Raw genomic sequence first — 20248 nt, 5'->3', positions numbered from 1 at the left:
ACTTTAATTTATACAATTAATGTGGGAATGGCGTGGGTGGTCCATGGTTGGCGTCTGACCATTTCTTTGGATTCCTCATGTCTTACTCATTGTTAGAAAAAAGTTTGCTCCAAATACAATTTTAGGTACAGTATTTATTGAATATCTGAATCCTGTAAATTAAAATGGTCAATTTGGGCGCAATCAAGTAGCTGAATTTTTCAGATCAAATTATATTTCAACAGAACAATATTGCAGGAATGCTAATCTTATGTGTTTCTAACTACAGACACAGTTTCAGAACAATTTGAGATGGTGGATGTCATGATTGACATGGAACCACCCAATGGGGAAGTAGGGGTACTAGAGTAAAGTGAAAGCCAGAAAATACATCTTTCAAGGTATATAGTTACGGACAAATATTGGCACCCTTGCACTTTTCTTTTGTCTTTTTCTTTTTTTCTTTAACCTTTATTTAACTAGGCAAATAATTCCTTATTTCTTCTAAAATAAGTTGAAATTGAAAATACAACTTTTGGTCAAATTTTCAACATTGCAAAACCTATTTTATTTTTGTAAGTTTAAGATTACAATTTTGAATTGAGAAAATAAAGGCAAATGGCTTGGACAATATTATCGGCACCCCGTAGCTAGTACTTGGTTGCACACCCTTAACCATGACAACTGCAGACATATGCTTATTGTAGCCATCAATGAGCTTGCTGCACATTTCTACTGACAATTTGGCCCACTTTTCAACACCAAACTGATCAAATTATTCAATATTTGAGGGTTGCCCTCCACCAACTGCAGTTTTCTGATCTCGCCATAGGTTTTGGATGTGATTCAGATCTGGACTCTTAGCTGGCCACTCCAAAACAGTCCAGTATCTCTTCTTAACGATTCCTGGGTGCTTTGTGATGTGTTGGGGGTCATTGTCCTGCTGGAAGACTCACAGCCTTCAATGGAGACCCGGTTTTTAGACTCTGGGTTGAACATTGGACTACAAAACACCTGATAATCTGCTGATTTCTTGTACATGTTCAAGACCCCCAGTATCAGAGGCAACAACAAAACACAACAGCATTATCAAATCTCCCCCATCTTTGATTGTAGGGAGGGTGCATTTGTTGGCATTTACTGTATCTTGGCCAAAAGATGTGCAATCAAGTATTAGCTCCAGGGTAACAATAACTTAGTACAATCTATTTTCTTTATTTTCTCAAATCAAATTGTAAACTTAATCTTACAAAAATACATTTGGTTCTGCAATGTTTCAAATCCAACAACGTGTGGAAACCAAACATTTTTTCAATTTCTTATTTAAGGAAAGTGCAAGGGTGTCTATATATTTGGCCGCAACTGTATATATAAAAACCCACAGCTCTCTGTTACACACCATGCACACATCATTTTCGAAATTGTACTTTATTTTTCTTAAAGACATATGTTTTAAAACAGCAATTTTAGAGAATAAATAATGAAACAGTTATGATTTTGATAATTACATTTATGTAATTACAAATTCTACAATACGTGTATCCATAGTCTTGTACTGTAGACCATAGGAATATTCTATTTTCTAAAATAAAAAATAGCCATATCTCCCACTTCAATTGCATAACAAATACATTAAAAGTAAAAAATTAAGATACAAAAATTCCACCCAATTCCCATCCCTCACACCCCTATGCCAATAACAATAGTAGTGGTTGTAATAACTTACACATTTTTTCATTATTTGACTCCATTTAAAACAAAGATATGTACAGTGAGAAGAAGTTGATTGTTCTTCTTGCTTAATTACTCCTCGTCTTTAATTTAAAATAATAAACTAAATCTACATACCAATTCGACCAATGGTAATCATACAAAATAGCATTTTTCCCCCAATAAGGTTACCATCCCACTTCTCCATCCCATACATTGCCCTTCCCTCTTAAGTTATGGACCACAAACCACACTATTCAGTGAAACCCTGTTCATTAGAATAAGTGATATTATTTTTCATGTAGACCTTGTATCTGACAGTACAGTTTGTACAGTACCAGTCAAAAGTTTGGACACACCTACACATTCAAGGGTTGTTCTTAATTTTTCTATTTCTACATTGTAGAATAACAGTGAAGACATCAAAACTAAGAAATAACACATGGAATCATGTAGTAACCAAAAAAGGTGTTTATCAAATCAAAATATATTTTAGAATTTAGATTCTTTAAAGTAGCCACCATTTGCCTTGATGACAGCTTTGCACATTCTTGGCATTCTCTCAACCAGCTTCACCTGGAATGCTTTTCCAACAGTCTTGAAGGAGTTCCCACATATGCTGAGCACTTGTTAGCTGCTTTTCCTTCACTTTGCAGTCCAATTCATTCCAAACCATCAATTCGATCATGAAGGCCTGACTCATGCAGTCTCCTCTGAACAGTTGATGTTGAGATGTCTGTTACTTGAACTCGGTAAAGCATTTATTTGGGCTGCAATCTGAGGTGCAGTGAGGTGCACTCTAATGAACTTATCCTATGCAGCTGAGGTAACTCCGGATCTTCCTTTCCTGTGGCAGTCCTCATGAGAGCCAGTTTCATCATAGCGCTTGATGGTTTTTGCAACTGCACTTGAAGAAACTTTCAAAGTTCTTGACATTTTCCCGATTGACTGACCTTCATGTCTTAAAGTAATGATGGACTGTAATTTCTTATTTGAACTGTTCTTGCCATAATATGGACTTGGTATTTTGCCAAATAGGGCTATCTTCTGAATACCACCCCTACCTTGTCACAACACAACTGACAAAAGGAAAGACATTCCACAAATGAACTTTTAACAAGACACACCTGTTAATTGAAATGCATTCCAGGTGACTACCTCATGAAGCTGGTTGAGAGAATGCCAAGAGTGTGCAAAGCTGTCATCAAGGTAAAGGGTGGCTACTTTGAAAAATCTCAAATATAAAACACTTTTTTGGTTACTACCTGATTTCATGTGTTATTTCATAGTTTTGATGACTTCAACATTATTCTACAATGTAGAAAATAGCAAGAATAAAGAAAAAATGTGAATGAGTAGGTGTGTCCAAACTTTTGACTGGTACTGTACATAATGACTGAATCCAGCTGTGGAATGGTATGTGTACTCCGAACCACCCACCACATATGTTTTATTCTGTTGTTGCTGATTTTTAGATGATACATATATTTGATCTTATTTTTCGAGAAGTGTTGTTGCTCCTTTGCTATACGGTTTGGGCGAAACCAAAATGCTGGAAGTAGTTTCTTGATAGAACTCATATATTCCCTGGGAGAGAGAGACAGAAAGAAAGAGAGAGGATGAATACAAATATTAAAATAGTTTAGATTAGCATATACAGTGGAGTCTGAAATTATTGACAGCCTTGATAAAGATGAGCAAAAATGATTGTATAAATTAAATAATTCTAACACTGAGCTGTATTGTATGCTCAAAATAATGGGGAAATTATATTATTTTATACTAATACAGTTGTTCAGAGAAAGATTTAGTTTAACAAGTAATTCTTTTTTTCCTCAGAATGGTAGGGGTCAAAATGATTGACACGTTTTCAATACCTCACTTTGCGAGGATAATGTCGCTGAGCCTTTTTCTAAAATGTTTTATGAGTTGGAGAACACATTGGGAGGGATCTTAGACCATTCCTCCAATCAGAATCCTTCCAGATCCTTGATATTCTTTGTCTGCGCTTATGGACTACTCTATTCAATTCAAACCACAGGTTTTCAATGGGTTTCAAGTCTGGAGACTGAGATGGCCATTGTTGAATTTAGATTTTGGGGTCAATTAACCATTTCTTTGTGGGTTTTGATGTTTACTTCAGTGCTTGGGGTTATTGTCTTGCTGGAAGATTCACTTGTGGCCAAATTTCAGCCTCTTGGCAGAGACAACCAGGTTTTTGGCTAAAATATCCTGGTACTGGGTAAAGCTCATGATGCCGTTGACTTCTTTGACAAGGCCTACACGTAAAGCTATTTTGTTTCAACTGGTCCTTGAGCCTTGTTAAGTTTAACGGCATCATAAACATTACCCAACTAGGCAAACCTGGCTACCTCTGCCAGGAGGCTGAAACTTGTCCGCAAGTGGATCTTCCAGCAAGACAATCACACATCTAAATCTACAAAGAAATGGTTAAATTTGCCAAAAATCTCAGGACTTGAAACCCATTGAAAACCTGTGGTTTGAATAGAAGAGGGCAGCCCATAAGCGCATATTAATGATATCAAGGATCTGGAAAGATTCTGTATGGACGAATGGTCTAAGATCCCTCCCAATGTGTCCTCCAACTCATAATTATTTTTTTTTAAAGGCTCAGTGACGTTATCCTCGCAAGGTGAGGTATTGAAAGGTTTTGAAAACAGGTCTGTCAATCCCTTGAACCCCTACCTTTTCTTAAGAAAAAAAGTATTACTTGTTAAACAAAATCTATTTCCCTGAGCAGTATTAGTATAAAATGATTATTATTATTTATTTTTTTCAAACATTTTTGGAGCATAGAATATTGATCAGTATTTGAATTATATATTTTCTACAGTAATTTTTCCTCATCTTTATAAAGGGTGTCAATCATTTCTGACCCCACTGTATATTTAATATGTTCAAACTCTTCAGTGTGGGAGAAACATCTTCAAACACGTTGGTTACACAGATATCACATGGATGTCCTCATTTTTCACTAAACAAGCACGCCTAGGGTACATGCAACTCATACAGTGACAACCATACTGCTGCATTGATGTGCATTTCTTATTTAAATATTTTTTTTGTCTTGTTTTGGCAGGCAAATAAATTCCAAACATGCACAATAGGAATTCTGGGAGATATTTTTAATACTCTAGTCCAATGTTAAATCTCATTGACCAAACAATTGAGTCAAAAAATATACATTCCTATTAAATAATTAAAAAAGATAACAGAGGACGATTTTCAAACTCATCCTCTAAAATAAGCAGTTATATCACAGGTTGCACATGAGACCGTAGCCTATGGCTTCTTGTTTGATTGGAAATTTGTAGTAACCCAGAATTCCTACAGAGGAATGCTGTACCTCAGTCAGCAGCAAGTGTGATGTGTCACAATGACAACATACAATTTTACCCCAAACTCTCACATGAAATGTTAGTGTCTCACTTGGTACACACACAAAACCACACACACTACTTTATTTATTAATACACACAAGTACTTTATGTGGATCTGCACAGGTACACATATGCACACAGCATCATTATGTCACTAATTTGTAGGTAGGCTACACATACTTATTCTCACAACGAGTCATACCAAAAACAAACAAAGTTCAGGCACAAAGTCACTTGGATTCAATTACAACCTCACAAAAACCCTGTGCTCCCGGAAACTAAAACACCAACCAACTAAACATATGTAAGAATGATAATCATGACAAACAACAAAAAGGAAACTAATCAAAAACATAATCCATCAAAGGAAATATTTATATCCATGTTTGATTTTAGGGGTAATGCTTAATATTGCTCTGCGCAATAAAATACTTATATTACAAAAAAATATAGTAGCATGTCATGATAATCAATTGCTTACAAAATCTTGAGTACAGTGATAGTATAATTGATCAGTGTTTGCAAAACAGGACAAAATAATAGAGGAAACTCACAATGCACCAAACACAATTCATGGTCGCCACAGCAACTCGCCATGCAGTTGAGCATGGTGAATAAAGGCAACGGTCAAAAATAAAATTGCTAATGGCAACCATCACAGGCAATATTGCCACAGCAACCAACACAGGCCAATTAACTTACAACGCTGTGAGAGGAAGGGGTTTTTAGCGGTTGCTAGGCAACCATAGCCACGTAGTCTCCACGATATATGTATGGACAGGACAGTCTTGACTGTGGTATGATGTTTTTTCAGGAAAATGACATATGACACAGCACAAAAACAATAAATAAAAAGTACAAAATAAATTAATAACGTATAATAGTTATTGTCTTCAACCCAATCATACAACACTTGTTATATTTGTCTGGACTATTTAAAATCTACTTTTGAATAATTAAACATTTTGTCAACCCTTTTGTCATGGCAGTGTTATGGCCATATCTCAACAAACCAAGTAGTCCTATGATTTTGTCTAAATGTTTTAAACAACTACTGCTTTTAGAAGACTGTCAACTCACTCACATGTGGATCTGGGTCACTTACACTATATATACAAAAGTATGTGGGCACCCCTTCAAATCAGTGGATTCTGCTATTGCAGCCACAGCCGTTGCTGACAGGTGTTTAAAATCGAGCACACCGGCATGCAATTTCCCTAGACAAACATTGGCAGTAGAATGGCCCGTACTCAAGAGCTCAGTGACATTCAACGTGGCACCATCATAGGATGCCACCATTCCAACAAGTTATTTCGCAAATTTCTGCCCTGTTAGTGCTGCTCCGTTCAACTGTAAGTGCTGTTATTGTGAAGTGGAAACGTCTAGGAGCAACAACGTCTCAACCGCAAAGTGGTAGGCCACACAACCTCAATGAAAAGGGCCGCGTAGCACGTCTGTCCTTGGTTGCAACACTCACTACCGTGTTCCAAACTGCGTCTGGAAGCAACGTCAGCAATAGAACTGTTCGTCGGGAGCTTCATGAAATGGGCTCCCATGGCCAAGGAACCACACACAACCCTAAGATCACCATGCGCAATGCCAAGCGTTGGCTGCAGTGGTGTAATGCTCGCCGTCATTGGACTCTGGACCAGTGGAAACGCGTTCTCTGGAGTGATGAATCAAGCTTCACCATCTGGCAGTCTGGCGGAGGAATCTGGGTTTGGCAGATGCCAGGAGAACGCTACATGCCCCAATGCATAGTGGCAACTGTTAAGTTTGGTGGAGGAGGAATAATGGTCTGTGGCTGTTTTTCATAGTTCAGGCTAGGCCCCTTAGTTCCGGTGAAGGGAAATTTTAACACTACAGCATACAATTACATTCTAGACGATTCTGTGCTTCCAACTTTGTGGCAACAGTTTGGGGAAGGCCCTTTCCTGTTTCCGCATGACAATGCCCCCGTGCACAAAGCGAAGTCAATACAGAAATGTATATTTGTCATGATCGGTATGGAAGAACCTGACTGGCCTGCACAGAGCCCTGACCTCAAACCCATCTAACACCTTTTTGGATGAATTGGAACACCGACTGCGTGCCAAGCCTAATTTCCCATCATCAGTGCCCGACCTTGTGGCCGAATGGAAGTCCCCACAGAAATGTTAAAACATCTAGTGGAAAGTCTTCACAGAAGAGTGGAGGCTGTTGTAGCAGCAAAGAGGGGACCAACTCCATATTAACGCCCATGATTTTGGAATGAGATGTTCGACGAGCAGGTGTCCACATACTTTTGGTCATGCAGTGTATTTTATCACAGTTGATCATTTTAATACTGATCTTCCACAAAATTAAAACATAAAATTCTCCCTTTATCCCATAATGCCCTTAAGACACCGAAGCCAGTTCCACTGCATTTTTTCATTGTTGCCCTCTAATCAGATTCTGATTTAGACCTGGGACAGCGGTTGGGTGCAATTCATTCTCAGGTAGAACAGAAAACCAGCAGGCTTCGGCCCTCTTAGGTTATAAGATGAATAACCCTGCCATAACCTACCTTTAACAGTTTCCACTCCCTGTCAATCGCCCTGACCATCCATCTCACCCTTCATTCTCATCCCACCTTGCTCACCTCATTTAGTAGGGTCGGTTGGCATCCTTGGGCCTCTTAAGCTGCACCTTGAGTCTCTTCATGCCAATCTGGAAACCATTCATGGCCTGAATTGCTGTCTGAGCACTGGACGGGTTGTCAAAACTCACAAAACCTGAAGAGAAGCAAACAGTTATAGACAATTCTGTGAAAGTATTAATACTACAAGAAGGGAGCAATCCTTCCCAGCACTGCCTCCTCAATATCATCATTGACTATTCCCTATGGGCCCTGGTCAAAAGCAGTGCACTACATAGGGTACATCGTGTCATTTGGGACGCATTCGTTGTCATCGCCGTCACTCACCAAAGCACTTGCTCTGATTGGTGGCACGGTCAACAAAGACCTTTGCTGAGATGACGTTGCCGAAGGGGATGAACATTTGCAGCATCTCTGAGTCAGTGAACTCCTGAGGCAGGTGATAGATGAAGATGTTACACCCCTCAGGCCCTGAGAAGAAGAATACAGTGCAAGGTTAGACCATCAAGGCTCCCTGAGGGGTTCTTACGTGACTTGAGATTATCAGGATGAGGTAGTGATTGAGGCAGTGTAAACTTTGTGGGAAACCAGCTTTGAAAATAGTCAAAAGTGAGAATTCATAGGAGGGAGGACAAGTAGGTAGAAATTACCTTCTCGTTGCTGCAGTTGCTGAGGCTGCTGATGTTGCTGTGCAAGCATTGTGTGTTGGTGTGGGAATGGCTGCCCTACCATTCCATAGGCAGCAGGGTACGTTGCTGTGGGTGTGTTCGCATAAGTAAACATTAAGGACTGTTGAGAGGGCATTTCAAACCTAAAATTTCCTCTGGGAAATTTTAAGGACTCAAGCGGACTCACTACTGTCCCACCTGTGTAGTGCTGCATCCCTGCGTACGCTTGCTGAATAGGATCCAAAACTGGACTCTGAGCTGAGAGAGAAAATCAAAGAGAAAAATAACAGCATGATTTATCAACTGCTGTACAAACAATCTTTTTGGAGGATGAGTACATGCTCTAAATGGCATTGAGTGCCGTGCACCAGGATTCTTAGTAAACAAACCAAAATCCTAGTTAAGGTTCATTGGATTACATTTTCATAATGATACTCTTGACTTTCATCAGATTGAGTGAGATACCTTGGTAAGAATGAACTCCATTGGTGTACAGGGTTTCAGATGCTGACTGTCCATTGGGTGGAGCTGGCACTGGAGGGTAGCTGAGTGGTGGAGGCAGAGCAGGCACTGGTGTGGCTGTCATGGTGGGTGGAGTGCTGGTCCCTGCACAGGAAGAGCATTCGGGGACAGACAGACATGGTCAAACAAACACAATAACAAATGCAATAAAATAGTATCAAAGGCAGAAATATATGGGGCAAAGACTCTAGAAAAACAAAATATATACTGTATAAAGAATAAAGAGAAACTGTGAGACGAGCAGAGAATCCTGTAGGAGGGGATGAAGTGGTGGAGGATGGGAGCTTCTTATTACCTGAGGTAGTGAGTGATGCGATGGGCGTGGCCATGAGGCTGCTGGGGTTGAGGGCAGCCAACTGCTGCATGGTGATGGTGGATACAGGAGACAAATACGCCGACTGGGCCACCAGAGCCTGCTGCTGCACCAGCTACAAAGAATAAAGAGAGAAAGAGGGAGTCCTTCGATGTCATTCACTGTCAGTATGCGTCCCAAATGGCACCATATTCCCCATGTACAGTACATTCGGAAATTATTCAGAGTCCTGGACTTTTTCCCCAAAAAATGTTACGTTACATCCTTATTCTAAAATGTATGCATTTTTGCAAATGTATTAAAAATGAAAAGTATTCAGACCCTTTACTCAGTACTTTGTTCAAGCACCTTTGGCAGCAGTTACAGCCTTGAGTCTTCTTGGGTATGATGCTACAAGCTTGGCACACCAGTATTTGGGGAGTTTCCCCCATTCTTATCTTCAGATCCTCTCAAGCTCTGTCATGTTGGATGGGGAGCGTTGCTGCACAGCTATTTTCAGGTCTTTCCAGAGATGTTTCGTCGGGTTCAAATCGGGGCTCTGGCTGGGCCATACAAGGACATTCAGAGACTTGTCCTGAAGCCACTCCTGCATTGTCTTGGCTGTGTGCTTAGGGTTGTTGTCCTGTTGGAAGGTGAACCTTCTCCCCAGTCTGAGGTCCTGAGAACTCTGGAGCAGGTTTTCATCAAGGATCTCTCTGTACTTTGCTCTGTTCATCTTTGCCTTGATCCTGACTAGTCTCCCAGTCCCTGCCGCTGAAAAACATCCCCACAGCATGATGCTGCCACCCACCATGCTTCACTGTGCCAAGTTTCCTCCAGCTGTGACGCTTGGCATTCAGGCCTAAGAGTTCAATCTAGGGTTCATCAGACCAGAGAATCTTGTTTAGGAGCAAACTCCAAGCAAAGTCTGGCCACTCTACCATAAAGGCCTGATTGGTGGAGTGCTGCAGAGATGGTTGTCCTTCTGGAAGGTTCTCCCATCTCCACATAGGAACTCTGGAGCTCTGTCAAAGTGACCATCGGGTTCTTGGTCACCTCCCTGACGAAGGCCCTTCTCCCCCGATTAGTCTTGGTGGTTCCAAACTTCTTCCAGTTAAGAATGATGGAGGCCACTGTGTTCTTCGGGACCTTCAATGCTGTAGAAATGTTTTGGTATCCATCCCTAGCTCTGTGCCTCGACACAATCATGTCTCGGAGCTCTACGGACAATTCCTTCAACCTCATGGCTTGGTTTTTGCTCTGACATGCACTGTCAACTGTGGGACCTTTTCTAGACAGGTGTATGCCTTTCCAAATCATGTCCAATTAATTGAATTTACCACAGAGGTACCCCAATCAAGTTGTAGAAAACATCTCAAGGATGATCAATGGAAACAGGATGCACCTGAGCTCAATTTCAAGTCTCATAGCAAAAAGTCGGAATACTTATGTAAATAAGCTATTTCTGTTTTAAAATGTTGAATACATTTGCAAACATTTCTAAAAACCTGGTTTCGCTTTGTCATTATTGGGTATTGTGTGTAGATTTATATGGATTTTTTTTAATAAGGCTGTAACGTAACAAATTGTGTAAAGTTAAGGGGTCTGAATACTTTCGGAATGCACTGTAGTGCACTACTTTTGACCCATATAAGAAATTGGGTGCCATTTGGGACATAACCATTTTACTACAACTAGTGTGTTGGCCTGCGTATTACAATCTCTGCATAATGCCTGTGTTTGGGGTTCAGTACTACTAGTACTCACTACCTGTGTGTAGGCATTGTAAGCCCCGAGGTGTAAGGTCATGGGACTGATGACCCCCAGCTGGGACGCCACCTGCTGCATGCGCCTTATCCCTCGCTCTTTCTCAGAGTCGGCGAACTTCACCACCAGGCTGGAGGAGGCACCCTGCAGGGAGAGATTACAGATATTACACAGCAAAAATGACACACATCTCTGTAACCAAATTACCTATATCACCAACACGAGGACTAATGAGGGCATTCCACAAATATGTTCTCAACTCCAATAAATTACAGTAGGCCATGGAGTGTTTGTGTAGGAGGAGGTCTGACGGTAGCAGTGTTTAACTGTTGATGAGTCCCTATGTTGAGTGAGTGAGTGAGTGAGTGAGTGAGTGAGTGAGTGAGTGAGTGAGTGAGTGAGTGAAAGAAAGAGAGAGAGAGAGAGAGAGAGAGAGAGAGAGAGAGAGAGACTGACCGGTAGAGTGCGGCTCCCATGCAGAGTGCTGATGGCTGCCGCAGCCTCTACGTTGTTCTGGTACTTCACAAAGGCACAGCCTACAAAACATGACACATCGTCAAACCCTGGCCTCCCCTCACGTGACACAACATATCCCTAGAAAATGCATCAGACAATCGGCGCTTCATTAGTTATAGCTGCGTCATTGCTTCATCAATCATAGCTCATAAACCACGTTGACCAATATTAACTATGACCTATAAAACATATTGCATCATTATATTCCCCAGGTCTTTGCTGTACATTAGAATATGTTCTCAGTCAACTTACCTGGTCCACTAATAGTTAAATAAAATTATGAATTAGTCATACCTCGTACAACAAACACAGAAAATTAAGCATCCATCTTTGTAGTGGTATGAGTTTGGATGTGACTGATTCCTGGCCTTAATGGTAATATTTTAGTGGTGTTGATGTTGTGGTGTTGATATAAGGCTAGACGTTGTAGCGGTCAGTGTTGCAGTAATGGTGTTGGCTACCTTTGCTAGTGCCGTCAGGCCCGCGGAGCACTGTGCACTCTTCAATGCTCCCAAACTCCTCAAACATCTTCCTCACGTCGGCATCCGACTGCTGCTTCCCCAGCATGCCAACAAACAGCTTCCTGTCTTCTAAAGGGAATGTGAGGTGAGGGGCCAAAACAGGAACGAAGAGAGAGGAAAATGGACAGACAGTGATGGAGAGAAGAGCAGAGAGAGTGGTTGGTTGAGGCCAGTAATAGGTAGAGGCAAAGGGCATAGGAATTAGAATGTAATGATTTAATGATTGAGAGAGAGAGAAAGGATAACATGTAGGTAAAGAGAAAAAGTTATGATACAACACAAGAACATGCTCAGGAATTTGCACCTTGTTTCACTTTATAAACCCAAATGTGTTAATCAATCAGCTACATTTTTAATTGGATGTTGTTACAATATATATAGTATATTGACGTCTGTGAATATGGTGCTATAACCCTGCTATATATGGAAAAGGCCACCAGAGTTCAGTATCAATAAACCTGCTGCACAAAGAGCATGAACTGGCTCAGACTGGAATGCTCCTTCGTCATCCAGTTCTGTATGCTAGGTGACAATGTCTTTGAGGTCATGAAAACAGCAGTTGAAATCCTTATTATATTTACTTTCTTTAGTCTGGCACTTAAGAATAATTGTACTTGAATATGGGGGGGGTTAGGAAGAATTTCTAGAAGTGTTATTTAGAGGCAGGTGGTGCTTAGCAGCAGTGACGAATGGGTATTTTTGTTGAAGCTGGGCTGAAGCCATTTCAGGGTTTAGTCTTGATTGTTGTTTAAAAAAATGTAACACGTTAGACAGGTGTTTTGGAAAGGTGTTGATTGAACAGTTGCAATTCTCTTCAGGTGTTGGTTGAACAGGTGTTGCTATGGAGGGGTGTCTCTTACCCCCTCTGCCCTCGCTGTCTGCTGGCTTCACTTGAATGGGCCGGTTCATCTGAAATAGAAAGCCCACATTACATGGTCCTCTTATCCCAAGGCACATCCATAATTATGAAGATTCTTGTTTATTTGCTTTACATACAGTACCAGTCAAAAGTTTGGACACACTTACTCATTCAAGGGTTTTTCTATATTTTTTAAAACTATTTTCTACATTGTAAAATAATAGTGAAGACATCAAAACTATGAAATAACACATATGGAATCATGTAGTAACCAAAAAAGTGTTAAACAAATCAAAAGTTATAGTTTATATTTTGAGATTCTACAAAGTAGCCACCCTTTACCTTGATGACAGATTTGCACACTCATGGCATTCTCTCAACCAGCTTCATGAGGAATGTTTTTCCAACAGTCTTGGAGTTCCCACATATGCTGAGCACTTGTTGGCTGCTTTTCCTTCACTCTGCTGTCCAACTCATCCCAAACCACCTCAATTTGGTTGAGGTTGGGTGATTGGGGAGGACAGGTCATCTGATGCAGCACTCCATCACTCTCCTTCTTGGTCAAATAGTCCTTACACAGCCTGGAGGTGTGTTTTGGGTCATTGTCCTGTTGAAAAACAAATGATAGTCCCACTAAGCGCAAACCAGATGGGATGCCGTATCGCTGCAGAATGTGGGGTAGCCATGCTGGTTAAGTGTGCCTTGAATTCTAAATAAATCACCAACAGTGTCACTAGCAAAGCACCCCCACACCATCACACCTCCTCCTCCATGCTTCACGGTGAGAACTACACATGCTGAGATCATCTGTTCACCTACTCTGTATCTCACAAAGACACGGCTGTTGGAACCAAAAATCTCAAATTTGGACTCATCAGACCAAAGTACATATTTCCACTGGTCTAATGTCCGTTGCTCGTGTTTCTTGGCCCAAGCAAGTCTTTTCTTCTTATTGGTGTCCTTTAGTAGTGGTTTCCTTGTAGAAATTCTACCATGAAAGGATGATTCACTCAGTCATCTCTGAACAGTTCATTTTGAGATGTGTCTGTTACTTGAACTCTGTGAAGCATTTATTTGGGCTGTAATCTGAGATGCTGTTAACTCTAATGAACGTATCTTCTGCAGCTGAGGTAACTCTGGGTCTTCCTTTTATGTGGTGGTCCTCATGCGAGCCAGTTTCATCATGGTTTTTGCGACTGCACTTGAAGACATTCTTGAATTTCTTTAAATTTTCCGGATTTACTGACCTTCATGTCTTAGTAATGATGGACTGTTGTTTCTCTTTGCTTATTTGAGCTGTTGATGCCATAATATGGACTTGGTCTTTTACCAAATAAGGATATCTTCTGTATACCGCCCCTACCTTGTCACAACACAACTGATTGGCTCAAACGCATTAAGAAAGAAAGAAATACCAAAAATGTACTTTTAACAAGGCACACCTGTTTATTGAAATGAATTCCAGGTGACTACCTCATGAAGCTGGTTGAGAGAATGCCAAGAGTATGCAAAGCTGTCATCAAGACAAAGGGAGGCTACTTTGAAGAATCTCAAATATTAAATATATACTTTTCTGGTTACTACATGATTCCATATGTGTAATTTCATAGATTTGATGTCTTCACTATTATTCTACAATGTAGAAAATAGTAAAAATAAAGAAAAACCCCTTGAATGAGTAGGTGTGTTCAAACTTTTGACTGCTACTGTACATATATTGTGTATGTATGTAGAACTCAAGAAAGGGCTGGAATATGAGCTGGCCACTCCCTCGGCTTCTAATGAAGCCCTGCCCATCACCCTCCTGGTTTACTGTTCTTCCTTTCCTCTCTTCTCATTCCCCATCAATTATATTCCCTCCCAGAGAATGAGTGTGTCTCTTACACACACACACGCACACAACCACACGGGATTAGGCAAGTGATAAGATTAAGAACGCTCGCTGGCTAATCCGGATTACAGAAGCACGCTGGATTAGAATGGTGGGAGATTCTGAACAGAGAGAGAGAGAGAGAGGGAAGGAGCTGTAGAGGAATGGATGGAATCAGAGTAAGGAAAGAGCAACCAAAACAAATAAGGAAACAGACAACCTTTCACATATCATAAAAACACAATCCACAAAAACTACTTTTGTGGACCAATGACACAATCATTATAATGATGCAGGTCTAGCTAGGCACTTCAATATTCTCTTTCACATGTGTGGTGGTGCACTGAGAAGGAGAGCAGGTGGAGGATGCAGAGAGGACAGTGATTGGCGAGGAGCAGAGCAGAGTCAGTGTGTTAATGGTGGCTTAATTAAGGTCTTAATTATGGAGCTGGTGACATTTGAGTCAGTCACTGATCCTTGTCTCTGATTGATCAGCCTTGATTGGTCACCAGGAGACAGTATTGATCGGTGCTGGTAGGGCCCTTGCCATCTGCATGCACAAACATCATCACCAGCAGGCCTTGGGTTTTCTAGTGGAGTGTCCCATTGATTACGACAATGAATTAGATGACCATGTGGATTAAGAAGCACCTGTTTACCGGGAAGGATTGAAAACAGTAATCAAAATCCATTTTTACGTTGTGAATGTTCCCGGGAGTCAGTAAATAGAATAGAATTTTGTGCTCAGAGGTGATGTTTTTCCACACGCCTCAAATGTTCGGCAAAGTCAACTTGGATAAAGTCATCCACTAAATGAGTTGCGGAATAAATCCTAATTTGCAACGGGTGAAAGACTACTGTATTAAAACACAGAACAAAGCCAAAAGATCACATCTTAGCCTACACTTCGACTTTAACGACACAACCTAATCATGATACAACAAATGTCTCAAATCGAATTTTAGGATATAATGTTCCCTGAATAAAATGTTTGAGCATATTTCATATAAACGCTAGGTTAGTCTATCTATGACTTGAGTTCTTCCACGGTTACCACGGTTGTGATAAGGAGATGAGAAGCGGAGCAAATGGCACAAGATAATGGAATTAGATTATAGTGGAGAAGTGGAGGCCAACAAGGCAGTGGCACTCGAGGTCGACACGACAACCAGCCCTGCTAATCTGACAAAGTCTGCACCTCGCATTGCGGTCTCCATGACAACCTTGTGATGAGATCCACAGCAGGTAAACAAGGTTGCCCAGAACATTGTGCGTAGGAGAGAAAAAGAGATGGATGAAGGAGAGAAAAAACCTATGAGGAATAAAGGGTGGTACTAGGTTTAGAGACGCTGGGATTATTAGATATGTCGTGAGGGAGAAAGGATGCTTGGGGGGGGAACTGGAATTATAGGGACAAAAGGACAAGGGTGGTGCCTGTTGCATTTAATTGCTGCCTCAAGGGCAGATACTGTAGAGACCAAGAAAATGTCTGCTTCTATTACACTGTGCAAGCCCAGCCATTTTAATATTTTTCTCTTCTATATTTTCTATTTTTCTGCAAATCAACAGGCTCATTTTAAAAACACAGCACAGATTAAACCCGGCCAAAGGCCAAACCCGCCCTATCTGTGACCCAATTTAGCTTTAAATGTTCATGTTGTCCTTTTTCAAATCCAAATATACAGAGACATTATGATTATTATTCAAACTCAACAAACACAGTGGCACAAACACAATGTCCACATAGGCAGTCTTTGCACACATACACTGTCTGTTCCTGGCAGTCTCTTATGTATAGGCACTCTCTTGCTCACATTGACATGAGCACACAGTTAATCTTTCCCTCTGTGATGCCAAAAAGGATTTCACTAGGATTACAGTATGAGATATTAAATCCATAGATTATCCAATCAAATCACAGCAAGACCCCTCCCCCACACCTGACCCCATCCCCTCAATGCAAACACACACATCACCCTACTGATGCTTGTGCACACACACACACTCAGACACACACTTGCATTTATTGAGCAGTGTGAATGTGGGATGGGAGATGATAGGAGAGACAGGGTGTGTACATCCCTGTTAATCACATTCTTCCCTCCTTTCAGTGTGTTAATGGTGATGGGGGGGCAAAATGACTATTTTTCTCCCTCCTCTCCATCACACAGCACTGGTCATTGCATCACACCGGTTACCTAGCAACCTGGCATCCCTCGTCCCCACCGTCTCCTGGCAACGAGACCTGGGACCATAATCAACCTGCCACCCCATCCCCCCCTCTTCTCTCCGCTCCCTCATCTCCCCCTCCACATCACACACACACACTAACAGAGATACTGTAGTGTACAGAAAATACATTGGTGGAAATATAGGCTATATCTATTCGCAGATGCAAACAAAAAGAAACTCACACAGACATAGAAAAACACTCGCACAAAGAGATGAACAAAGTAACAAAGGCAGGCGCAGAAACAGAGGTACAATCCCAAACAAAGACAGGAAATCTCCTACGCACACACACACACACATGCCAACAACCTGTTATCAAAGTCTGTTTTCAGTATGTAACTGTTACTCCTCCCTAGTCATGCTCGGTCTGTCTATATATTCAAGGCTCTCTGGGGTTGGGTCGTACATAGAAATATAATCCCTATTGTAGAATTACTAAACAGTTATATTTCTTTGGGGTCATACAAGAGGAAGAGAGAGAAGTACCACAATTATTTATGCTACTCTTTCCTCTAGCTGCTTTTCTTCATCAGAAGATGCACAGTATATCTCTAAAAGTAGAGTTACACTACATGACCAAAAGTATGTGGACACCTGCTTGTTGAACATCTCATTCATAAATCAAGGGCATTAATATGGAGTTGGTCCGCCCTCTTCTGCTATAACAGCCTCCACTCTTCTGGGAAGGCTTTACACAGGATGTAACATTTCTGAGGGGACTTACTTCCATTCAGCCAAGAGCATTAGTGAGGTCGGGCATTGATGATGGGCTTGTCCCAATTCATCCCAATGGTGTTAGATAGGGTTTGAGGTAAGGGCTCTGTGCAGGCCAGTCAAGTTCTTCCACACCGATCTTGACAAACCATTGCACGGGGGCATTGTCATGCTAAAACAGGAAAAGGCCTTCCCCAAACTGTTGCCACAAAATTAGAAGCACAGAATCATCTAGAATGTCATTGTTTGGAACTAAGGGGCCAAGCCCGAACCATGTAAAACAGCCCCAGACCACTATTTCTCCTCCACCAAACTTTACAGTTGGCACTATGCATTGGGGCAAGTAGCGTTCTCCCGGCATCCGCCAGACCCAGATTTGTCCGCCGGACTACCAGATGGTGAAGCAGGATTTATCACTCTAGAGATTGTGTTTCCTCTGGTCCAGAGTCCAATGTCGGCGATCTTTACACCACTCCTGCCGACACTTGGCATTGCCCATGGTGATCCTAGGCTTGTGTACGGCTGCTCGGCCATGGAAACCCATTTCATGAAGCCCCCGACGAACAGTTATTGTGCTGATGTTGCGACCAGAGGCAGCTTGGAACTCGGTAGTGAGTGTTGCAACTAGGGTTGCAAAGGGTCGGTACCTTTACGGTAAATTTCCGTAATTTGTCTGGAAATTTTCCATGGGAAGTTAAGCCCGGGAATTTGGGGAATTTTGCTTAAGTTTATCAAAAAAGTTAGCTTATAACAGTGAATCTTTTTTTGTGGGATACACATAAGGCAATTCTAGGTCCTGTGGCATATTTTGGTTAAACTATCCCCAATTCAATGGAATTGCAACCCTCTACATGCACAGTGCATTCTTCCATCACATGTGCAGTGCACTCTTCCATCACATGTACAGCTGATAGTCAAGATCTTGCACACTAATGAGATGGTATTGAGCCCGCATTACTACACTGAGCCAAGGACTACATGCTTTCTGGTACGTTTTGATTACAATACTGGGTGGGGTGAATATATTTTTTATGACATACATGATTTTCTGTTAACTAGTAAATAGTAGCCTACAGCAAAGTGTGTTTAAATCATTTCTAACTTGTTAACAATTTCTGCTAGTTTGTTTTTGCTACCATGTGTGTTTAGCTTGCTTGAGCCTGCTAACTGAGGAGTGTTAATTCACCTGTTTCTATTCATGTTTCATTTTAAAACATTTATCTTACAAAGGAGTTGTTTAATCTAACTGATTAACTATTTATTTAACTATTTTTTTCTCTAATCTTTACAGGACAATGCCACAGGCACTATCTGATGTGTGGAGACGTTTCACTGCAGCTAATGTAGAAGGAAAGACTGTGTACATTTGCAAATACTGTGCCAAATCATATGTGAAGAATGTAGTCCTACCCTCACATCACACCCATTGGCTGTGCTGCTCATGCAATGAATCTGCTCCTCAAGGACATCATGGCACTGAAAGCAATGGATACACTCTACAAGAGAGCCAGTGAAATGGTTAGGTATGTGACGGGTCATCAAGTTATAGCAGCAATCTACCTCACCATGCAAAGTGAGAAGAATAGAATAAGAGAACCACATTGAAGCTGCCCAGCAACACCCGCTGGGGTGGTGTTGTCATCATGTTTGACAGTCTGCCGATATGGACAGCCCCATCAAGGGGATTCTCCTGGAATATGTATTTTGGGAGAGAGTGGTAAGCTGCCTGAAACTCCTGAAACCTATAGAAGTAGCCATTGCACGGATTGAGGGAGACAATGCCATCCTGTCTGATGTTCAGACTCTGCCTGCAGATATAAGAGAAGAAATCCGTATCGCCTTGCCCTCTTCACTGTTGCTCCAAGCAGAGAATACTGCAGTTCTGATATACATCAAAAAGTGTGAAGACTTCTGCCTGAAGCCCATACACGCCGCAGCTTACATGTTGGACCCCAAGTGTGCTGGCAAGAGCATCTTGTCTGGTGCAGAGATCAACAAAGCCTATGGTGTCATCACTACCATGTCTCACCACCTTGGCCTGGATGAGGGCAAGGTTCTTGGCAGTCTGGCGAAGTACACTTCCTAGCAAGGGCTTTGGGATGGAGATGCAATATGGCAATCATGCCAACATATCTCCTCAGCCACCTGGTGGAAGGGACTTTGTGGATCTGAGACTCTTTACCCTGTTGCCTCCATCATCCTCCAAATCCCACCAACATCAGCCGCCTCAGATCGCAACTGGTCCTTGTTTGGGAACACACACAGGAAAGCACGCAACAGGCTGACCAATACAAGAGTTGAATAATTGGTGGCCATCCGGGCAAATTTGAGGCTTTTTGAGCCTGACAACAAGCCATCCTCAACAAGATTGGAAAGTGACAGTGAAGATGGGGCCTTGGAGTCTGATGTTCAAGAGGTGGACTTGAGGAGGTCCAGGGAGAAGACATGGAAGCCTGAGAGGAAGACAACCAAAGCTTTAGTTTCTAGACTATCATTTTACAGATTTTTTGGAGATGCGATGGATCATTGGGGATCATTCAATATTCCCTTTCTATTGTTGTTCAGTGAAATCATCCC

General features: G+C 41.5%; 1 protein-coding gene across 4 annotated transcripts in view; it reads right to left on the bottom strand.

The window, feature by feature from the left end:
* Positions 1-1391: 1391 nt before the first annotated feature.
* LOC139373316 (CUGBP Elav-like family member 3) overlaps positions 1392-20248 on the bottom strand; it is a 44398-nt gene continuing 25541 nt past the window's right edge. Inside the window, exons 4-14 of one of the 4 annotated variants that reach the window (XM_071113701.1) lie at positions 12857-12905; positions 11937-12065; positions 11416-11495; positions 10960-11103; positions 9196-9328; positions 8844-8984; positions 8577-8636; positions 8361-8465; positions 8038-8181; positions 7714-7846; positions 1392-3276 (exon numbers count right to left, since the gene is read on the bottom strand). In XM_071113701.1, the coding sequence (XP_070969802.1) occupies positions 7719-7846; positions 8038-8181; positions 8361-8465; positions 8577-8636; positions 8844-8984; positions 9196-9328; positions 10960-11103; positions 11416-11495; positions 11937-12065; positions 12857-12905 (1113 nt within the window). In that variant the 3' untranslated portion in view covers positions 1392-3276; positions 7714-7718. The other 3 variants (XM_071113702.1, XM_071113700.1, XM_071113703.1) reach the window with 3 other exon arrangements.

Source organism: Oncorhynchus clarkii, chromosome 18, assembly GCF_045791955.1.
Source record: "Oncorhynchus clarkii lewisi isolate Uvic-CL-2024 chromosome 18, UVic_Ocla_1.0, whole genome shotgun sequence".
Classification (NCBI taxonomy): Eukaryota; Metazoa; Chordata; class Actinopteri; order Salmoniformes; family Salmonidae; genus Oncorhynchus; species Oncorhynchus clarkii.
This window is presented reverse-complemented; position numbering and strand designations above follow the sequence as displayed.